General features: G+C 39.0%; 1 protein-coding gene across 1 annotated transcript; it reads left to right on the top strand.

The window, feature by feature from the left end:
• Positions 1-4,144: 4,144 nt before the first annotated feature.
• Positions 4,145-10,030, top strand: echdc3 (enoyl CoA hydratase domain containing 3). Its single transcript, XM_082166840.1, has 5 exons — positions 4,145-4,474; positions 5,458-5,579; positions 5,763-5,860; positions 6,369-6,569; positions 9,582-10,030. The coding sequence occupies exons 1-5, from the start codon at positions 4,344-4,346 to the stop codon at positions 9,912-9,914; spliced, it is 885 nt and encodes a 294-aa protein (XP_082022966.1). The 5' UTR covers positions 4,145-4,343; the 3' UTR covers positions 9,915-10,030.
• Positions 10,031-10,142: the final 112 nt, after the last annotated feature.

Raw genomic sequence — 10,142 nt, 5'->3', positions numbered from 1 at the left:
TGGTCTAATGGGTAAACGAGTGCCTCTGAATCACAACACTGGATTGGAGACCTGTGATCAAATCCCACAGAAACAATGAACATCTTTTCCTTGAAGCAGTTGAGCCCAGTGGCTCAGTGATTTGGAAATTCCCTCTTGATGGTAAAAATGCTTTAGTTTCACTGGTTTTGTCCAAATATAAAAGACATGCCCCCCCAAAAAAGAAGAACCCATGTGATAGTTCCAGTGGCTCAGTGGTATGAGCATGTTCTCCCTGGTCGGGAAGATACCGGTTCGAAACCGGCCTGGACACTGAAAGCTCCCAACTTTGCTTATGTGTTTCATCATTTACTCAAGCAAACAATAAAAGCTCAAAACACTGATCAGTGAATCAGGAGATGAGGAGTTGTGTTTTCATCATGATGCCCTGTGTTCAGATCCCACCACTGCTGGTTATATTCACCAGTGAGAGTCGGGTCATGATGGGTGAGTGGTTAAACACATGGTCTCTGTGTGCGAGGCTGCGATAGAGACACGGGTTCGAGTCTCATCTGACTTTAACTGGTTTATTGTAGAATCACGGGGTCACAACAGTGAAATATGAGTTCCAGCAAGTGAAAGCCAAGAGATCTGTGGCTCACAGGTATGAGCACTGCCTCATGGTTCAGAGGTTCCTGGTTTGAATCCTGGTCAGATCTCCAAGAAATCAACAAATGGAGTGATTGGAGGATGAGAGGATGGAGGACTGAGGAGGAGCCCTAGTCAGGATCCTGGTGGAGCAACTGGTTATCCAGGAAAACCAGCTGAAAAATTGTCGACTTAGTCTGATAACTGGATATTTTTTATATAAGTACACATTTGACGTAAAAGATAACCACTGCTGGTTATGGTCCGAGAAATCCCCAGGGGGAGGAGTTTGGATATTCCCTCCCCCCTTCGTTTCCGAGCTTCTCTCACCTGATCCGATCACTCCTGACGCCTGTCTCGGATCATGAACATGGAACCCTTTCCTCAACGCAACCATGCTTCAGTGTCCAGGCCAGTTTCGAACTGGGATCCTCCCAACCAGGGAGAACAAGCTCAACCCACTGAGCCACTGGAACTTCCACATCAAGACTTCTTTTTTTGGGGGGCATGTCTTTTTTATTTGGACAAAACCAGTGACACTAAAGCATTTTAGCAAAGAGTGGGACTCGAACACAGATTCTCTACATGATGGAGCAACTCTCAATCCACTGAACCACTGGAGCTTCCACTCTTACACCTCTTTTTTGGGGGGGCATGTCTTCTTTATTGGGAAAAACCAGTGACACTAAAGCATTTTAACAAAGAGTGGGATTCGCACTCAGATTCTCCTCATGATGGAGCAACGCTCAAACCACTGAGCCACTGGAACTTCCACTCTTACACCTCTTTTTTGGGGAAGCATGTCTTCTTTATTGGGAAAAACTAAAGCATTTTAACAAAGAGTGGGATTCGAACACGGATTCTCCACATGATGGAGCAACGCTCAACCCACTGAGCCACTGGAACTTCCACTCTTTCACCTCTTATTTAGGGAGGCATCTCTTCTTTAATGGGAATAACCAGTGAAACTAAATCCTTTTAGCAAAGAGTGGGATTCAAACTCAGATTCTCTAAACAATGGAGTGACGATCAACCCACTGAGCCACTGGAGCTTCCGCACTTACACCTCTTTTTTATTGGGACAAAACCAGTAAAATTAAAGCATTTTAGCAAAGAGTGGGATTCAAACTCAGATTCTCCTCATGATGGAGCGACGCTCAACCCACTGAGCCACTGGAGCTTCCACTCTTACACCTCTTTTTTGGGGAGGCATGTTTTTTTTATTGGGACAAAACCAGTGAAACTAAAACATTTTAGCAAAGAGCGGGATTCAAACTCAGATTCTCCTCATGATGGAGCGACGCTCAACCCACTGAGCCACTGGAGCTCCCACTCTTACTCCTCTTTTTTGGGGGGCCATGTCTTTTTTATTTTGACAACACCAAAGAAACTAAAGCATTTTTACCACAAAAAGAAGGATTTGAACCAGTTTGTGCAAAATCCTGCAGGGATCCTGTTCCCTGGAGTGGCGACTCCAGACTGTGGGATTACGTCACTAAAAGTACCCCGTCTGACAAAGCTCCAAGCGGAGAAATTCTGTCCGGTAGCTAACAGCAGTCTTGCCATTGAACATTATACAGGCCCTCTCACCCTATACAGGCGAGGTCCTCTTGGTTAGCCTTGCGTCTGGCGGGCTGACCCGTGTTGCCCAGACTCAGTTTTAACTCTTGCATCTGGCGGAGTTTTAACTGGGTCCCTGCTGGATCTTGCGACTTGCGGACCAACCTGGGCAGCCCTTCTGCCATTCGGGCGTTGGCCTAGCGACTTGCGTGGCCTGTCTTGTATGGCATGTATATAGTGTATATTTGTACATAGTTCGTTGATCACACATGGTGATGGGCTTAGGTGATGTTGGGTCATTGGGTGTCTTAAAGAGCTACTCCATTAATATATCGTACAGTTGCAGGATCCAAGTTATGTCAAATACCCGCATTGCTTTTCCCTCCAGAAATGCATAACATTCAGCCTCTTTTGAATTGGGGATTCAGCCTCACCACACCCTGAAAACAATGCATCAATATTCACAAGAGCACTCATGATTCTGAAATGTAAGATTATTTTGTACACCATAAAAAAAAAAACTAAAATTTGCCTAAATAAATCTAAATTAAAATATGTAATAAAATAAGCTCTTTGAAATCATGCCAAAAATGAAATCAGCATCCTCTAAAACCTCTAAAACCACTCATATATTGTAGAAATTGGCCATACAGTGCAAAATATCTGGTCAAAATGGACGATTAAGCTAATAATGCATCCAGCAGTTTCTGTATGCTGGGGACTCATACTTAACATTTCTGCAATAAAACTTTGGTGTACTCAACATTTCCGGGTTCACTAGTTGGCTACTAGACTATCACCTGAAAGATATCAAAAAAAAATTATCAAAAAAATATTGTTGCGGGATTCGGGAAACGATTGACCGTCTACTTGCACTTTTGCACCTGATTCTACTGTTATTATGTAATTATATATTTTTATTGCTATGTTGTACATGACTTATTCATGGGTTTCATCAGGTCCCTTTCCACAGGTGTATAAAATCAAGCACCTAGATTATGAATGCAGACTGCATTGTGCTTGATTAATACACCTGTGGAAAGGGACCGGATGAAACCCATGAATTGTTCAAAAAAAAAAAAAAAGAATTTACATTTAAAGATTCGCGTCTGAACGCCCTCCTGTGGTGAATTATGTGAATTACACTGCTGTTCATTATTTCATTGCTGTTAAAACATTTCATAAAATTATTTTTATTGATTAAAATCATTTGATAAATAATTGAAAACATCTGGAAAACATGTCGTTTTAAGACGAAATATATTGTTGGATGGCTAAACTAAGGGAAAATTATGAAAAATGGATTGAATCATTCTCTGTGTATTGTGCTGCCTCCCGATTTGTTAAAATAAACAAATAAATAATATAATTTAAAAAAGTCCAATGTGTTGATCGAGCGCCCTCCTGTGGTGAATTCTGTGAATTACACTCCTGTTAATTATTTCTACCATATACCAATGGTTTCTAGTTATAACCATAACTCAAGTCAGAGGAAAACTTTGCATTAAATAATTTTGCATTGATTTCATATTACATAAATTGTTCGTTACGCATGAAACACATGACCCCTTTTATTTATTTATTTATTTATTTGTTTATTTAGTAGTATAATTGTAAATACGTTTACATTTTAAATGAAAACCTCCTGTGGTAAAATGTGTGAATTACACCACTGCAACATTTTTCTACAGCAGTAACTCGAGGAAAACCTTGAATTAATTTTTTTTTTTTGATTAAGAATTATATTTATTTTTTTATTTTTTAATATAAAATATTTTAATATATAATATTTTTTATTATAAATGATTAAGGCGGATGGTGCACGGATAAATAATTTATAACAAACGCAGCTACATTCCATTAGTGAACACAATTTAAATAGATTTATATTTAAAACCTCGTTGATTAAGACGCTTTAATAACAGAATAAATATAAGCGCGAAACGCCGCACGGTCACAACAGTACATTATGCAGCGAGAACATTTTAATGTTATTTTAAGTTCTTTTGTGTTGAATAGATCAAAATATGCACTTTAATCCACGATGTATTTGTTTGCAAATGTTCAATGATTGAACAAAAAACACCTTTATTTTGGAGAACAGCTGAAATGCACTTCCGGTGTTGTCTCTGTCTTCACTACCCCGTGCTTATTTACTTTCTCTGCAGTGATTAAATATGATTGTAAGCGGGTTTTACAAAGCGTCAAACCTTGTGAAGTCCAGAGGGGAGTTTTGGAGGATCTGGATGAGGAAGATGAGCGCGGATTCTTCCTCTCTGACCCTGAGAAAACAGCAGGACGGAATCAGGTGCGAACTTCTTGCGTGACCTCTGACCCGCATCGCTCGATTAATGCTAGAAAAGTTGTCACGTTTATAATACACATTTTATGTGTATTCAAACAATTGAACAAAAATACACCCATTGTCAACAGAATACACACGGGAAAAAATGAGTTATTAACGGCTAACGTCAGAAAAATATAATATGATATGATATAATATTCATAATAAATGAATAAAATGATTTTATTTTATTTTTTACATCAATTAGAGTATACAAATCAAAGACACTGCAAACATTTGACATTTTAAGTCGTTCTACTTGCTTTCTTATTTACTGAAGATGAAATGGTGTCCAAATTCTTTTGAAATTTTTTTTTTTGGTGAAGCAGATTCTAAAAATAAAATAAGTCCTAAAATAAGAGTTATGATTATGTTTGGCAGGATATTATCATTAATAAATGTGCCGATATTCCACAGTTGTTCAGTATAACGACAGGCCCCCCCCCCCCCCCCCCCCCCCCCCAAAATAAACGAAATACACCAATCAATATTATTGCACAAAGCAAAACTGCATTAAAAACAGAAACATTAAAAGCATTTGGTCACTTAAATTGTCTAAATGTCATTGTATTAATTAACCAAAAGTTAAAGCATTGACTGTAATTGATTGTAAGTAAAGTTGCACAAGCAAAACATCTGATAAAACTTTATTAGACTTGAATATTGTGTGATTTTGTGTGTTTGTTATTGAGGTGAATATGCGTTTTTCCAGTAAAGCTGAGACTGTATATTATAGTTCATCAGGTAAATATCTTGTATAGACTTAAACTTGCTCACAAGAAACTTTTAAAAGAATAATTTCAAACGATTCATCAGGAATCAGTGCTTTAAAATGAAGCATCAGATCTGATCTGAAGTGTGTGTGTGTGTGTGTGTGTGTGTGTGTGTGTGTGTGTGTGTGTGTGTGTGTGTGTGTGTGTGTGTGTGTGTGTGTGTGTTGATTACAGGAGGATTATCCTGAACAACCCCAGGAAGAGGAACGCTCTGTCTCTGTCCATGCTGGAGTCACTGAGAGAAAACCTCCTGACAGACTCACACACACCAGACCTGCGCGTCATCATCATATCAGGCAAAACATCTGTCCACACACACACACACACACACACACACACACCAGACCTGCGCGTCATCATCATATCAGGCAAAACATTCCCAGTCAATCTAGAGGAAGATGCGTTCAGAACCAGCTGTACACACACACACTCACACTCACACACACACACACACACTAACTCTGTCTCTCTCTCTGCAGCGCGGGGTCCTGTGTTTTCCTCGGGTCATGACCTTAAGGAGTTGACCTCTGCCCAGGGTCGTGAGCATCACATCAGGGTGTTCCAGACATGCTCAGAGGTCAGAGGTCACTTACTGTACACAGGGTTCGTACAAGGTGCTTAAAGTACTTGAATTTGACATGTTGAAATAGAAGTTCTGGAAAACCCTTGAAACAACAGCCATATTTACCAAGAGGAACCGGAAGAGTGCCTGACTTATTTATAAATATATAAATACAATATATATGAAATTTAATTTTTTCGAAAAAACAAATGCAATCTTTTCACACAAAATGAACACCGCAGCCCGTCTGATAAAACCCCATCTGAACCTTTCTTGATATGAAGTACACCAACATTATAATATAAATGATTATTTATTAAAAAAAGAATAAACTTTGTATTTAATATATATATTATTAAATACATTGTAAGTTGTATTTTGGATTCCTTATATCTAAACATCCTGAAGATATAGTTTGTCTAGGACTTTGGCGACTTCACCAATAGGAAGAGAGAGAAGGCGTCGTCCATCTTGTTTCACAGTCTATGGTCAGTGCAGTTGACTAACTCTACTTTTCTCCAAGGTCATGACCCTGATCCAGGACCTCCCGGTGCCGGTCATCGCTATGGTGAACGGTGTTGCCACGGCGGCGGGTTGCCAGTTAGTTGCCAGCTGTGATATTGCTGTGGCGACGGATAAATCCACGTTCTCCACTCCTGGCGTCAGTGTCGGGCTGTTCTGCTCCACGCCAGCGGTGGCCATCGGACGAGCGATGCCCAGAAAGGTGAGTTTACCTCTCCAGGGGGTCAGAAGGGCGGAACAGTGAGATCTGGCCGGATTAACTATACGAGGGTCGTCAGAAAGCCTTCACTAACACTTTAAAAGAGCCTAAAGAGGATAATGTTTTAAAGAAATGATCATTTAAGGACACATTAAAGGGTTAGTTCACCCAAAAATGAAAATTCTGTCAGTAATTACTCACCCTCATGTTGTTCCAACCGCGTAAGACCTTCATTCATCTTCGGAACACAAATTAAGATATTTTTGATGAAATCTGAGAGCTGATAACTTCTCCATAGACTGCTAGGTGGCCCAAACTTGCTGGCCCAGAAAAGTTATTAAAGAGATCGTTAATATAGTCCATGTGACTACAGTGGCTCAATCTTAAGTATATCAAGCGACGAGAATACTGTTTGTGTGCAAAAACAAACAAAAATAACGACTTTATTCCACTATTCATTTCCTTCTCTCTGGGCCTCTAGTTGGTTCGCGTAGTGTTTTTGCGCTGCGCGTCACACACATGACCAGCGTCGGCCAATAGTGAGCCTACGTGGTGACGTGTAACACAGACGCGCAGCGCAAAAACACTTACGAGGCGCAGAGAGAAGGAAATGAATAGTGGAATAAAGTCGTTATTTTTGTTTGTTTTTGCGTACAAAAAGTATTCTCGTCGCTTGATTTACATTTACATTTAGTCATTTAGCAGACGCCTTTGTCCAAAGCGACTTACAAATTAGGACAAAATTCAGCGAGTCATCATAAAGAGGCAAAAGCAACAACAACGCAAGAAGTGCTCAAAATACGAAGTTCAGGTATTATTCAGAGTAGCACAAGCCTGATAAGTGATGTTTCAAAGGGAAAGGAATTTTTTTTTCTTTTTTTTTCTTTTTTCTATAAGGTTAAGTGCTCACGGAAGAGATTGGTTTTCAGCTGTCTTTTGAATGTTGTCAGGGATTCTGCATTCCGGATGAGGGTGGGGAGAGCGTTCCACCAGCATGGAACTGTGAATGAGAATGTTCTGGAAAGTGATTTTGTGGCTTTCTGTGATGGAACCACGAGACGTCGCTCGTTGACCGATCGTAGGTGTCTGGTAGGGATGTAGACTCGTAGGAGTGAGTGAAAGTAGGAGGGAGCTGAGCCTGTGATAGTTCTGTAAGCAAGCGTCAGTGCCTTGAACTTGATGCGAGCAGCGAGAGGTAGCCAGTGCAGAGAGATGAACAGAGGAGTGACGTGGGCCCTCTTGGGCTCGTTGAAGACAAGACGAGCTGCAGCATTCTGGATCATCTGTAGGGGTTTGGTCGCACATGCTGGGAGTCCAGCCAGAAGGGCATTGCAGTAGTCAAGCCTAGAGATGACCAGGGCCTGGACGATAAGTTGTGTTGCATGCTCAGTTAGGAAAGGCCTGATCTTCCTGATGTTGTGCAGTGCAAACCTGCATGATCGAGCTGTCTTTGAAATGTGATCTGTGAAGGTCAGCTGGTCATCAAACGTTACTCCAAGATTTCTGACCGATCTTGATGGGGTGATTAATGATGACTCTAGCTGGATGGTGAAGTCGTGCTGTAGAGACGGATTGGCAGGGAGGACGAGAAGCTCAGTCTTTGCCAGGTTGAGCTGCAGGTGATGTTCCTTCATCCATGTGGAGATGTCCGCCAGACAGCTTGAGACCCGTGCAGCTACTGTGGGATATACTTGATATACTTAAGATTGAGCCACTGTAGTCACATGGACTATATTAACGATCTCTTTAATAACTTTTCTGGGCCAGCAAGTTTGGGCCACCTAGCAGTCTATGGAGAAGTGATCAGCTCTCAGATTTCATCAAAAATATCTTAATTTGTGTTCCGAAGATGAACGAAGGTCTTACGCGGTTGGAACAACATGAGGGTGAGTAATTACTGACAGAATTTTCATTTTTGGGTGAACTAACCCTTTAATAATAGTGCCGTCAAATCGATGACTCGCATCCAACAGAAAAGTTTATATATATATATACACACACTCATATATATTAAATATTTATAGTACTTATGTTAGATGCAATGCATCATGATTGATCGATTTGACAGCACTAAGTAATAATAATTAATACTTACAAAATAACAATAATAGGCATAATAATAAAAATGATTATTATTATTTTTTTAACTAATTATAAACATTATTTTGTAAATTACTATTGTACTGCAAAATATAATTTTTAAAAATTATTATAAAAAAATTATATTAAAATATAATCAAACCATATGATTTATTATTATTATTAGCATTATTTTAACTCTGTTTTACTGTTTTATTAACTCTATTTTAACTTGTATATTACTGTTGTAAATTACAATTGTATTGTAAATATTAATATTTGATAATAGTTATTATAACACCAATTATAAAAACAAGACTGAAATACACTGCTTTTGTAAATTAAAACTGTATTGTAAAATAGAAATATATTATCAAACCATATAATAACTTATAATTAACTCTAATTATAAAAAGAAGACTGAAATATTAGTTTTGGATAAGTTAAAAAAATAATATTTGATAATTATATCAAATACTGTTATCAAACAATATAATAATAATAATAATTTAATTATTTACAAATATAATTATTATTTTAACCAATTATAAAAAGACAAATATATTACTGTTGTAAATTGAAATTGTACTGTAAAATAAAAAATGAATATTTGATTCTAATGTTATCAAACCATATAACAACTTATAATTATTATTTAAACTAATAAACAAGAAGACTGAAATATAACGGTTGTGAATTAGTTGTATTATAAAAATAATATTCGATAATACTGTTATCAAACCATACAATGACAATAATTATTATTATTTTAACCAACTATAAAAAAAGACGACTAAAATAAATTACTGTTGTAATTTACAATTTTACCGTAAACTTTGATGATAATTTTTTTTTTTTTTTTTTAACAAGTTGCAATACTAATATTTAGAGTAATGAAAGAAAGAAAGTATGTTGACGTCCCCTCCCCGTCTCCAGGTGGTCATGGAGATGTTGCTGACGGGCCGCCCCATCTCGGCTCAGGACGCTCTTCTTCACGGGCTGGTCAGTAGAGTGGTGTGTGAGGAGCAGTTAGAGGAGACGACGCTGGCCATCGCCAGACGTGTGTGTGAGTGCAGCCGGCCCGTGGTGGCTCTCGGGAAGAGTGTGTTTCACAGACAGATGTCCGAGGGCCGGGACGAGGCGTACGCGTGTGCTTCTGCTGCCATGGTGGAGAACCTGGCGCTGTGGGACGGGCAGGAGGGCGTCAGGGCGTTCCTGGAGAAACGCAGGCCTGTGTGGAGCAACACCGATGAGGAAGCACACATGTGACCCCACAAACACAACACAACGATCAAGACCTACTCACAACCTTTTATTCAACGTTTATGTGACTCACACACATCTTGCCTCTTCAACTGTAATGTCTTAATAAAGGGAAAAGTTCATTTTTGGGTGAATTATTCCTATTTTTAAAGGGATGGTATAATGCTCTTTTCACAAGATGTCAAACAAGTGTGTATGTGAAGTTTGAGCTCAAAATACCCCACAGATTATATA

The sequence above is a fragment of the Leuciscus leuciscus genome, assembly GCF_965113295.1.
Source record: "Leuciscus leuciscus genome assembly, chromosome: 4".
In the NCBI taxonomy this organism is placed as follows: Eukaryota; Metazoa; Chordata; class Actinopteri; order Cypriniformes; family Leuciscidae; genus Leuciscus; species Leuciscus leuciscus.
This window is presented reverse-complemented; position numbering and strand designations above follow the sequence as displayed.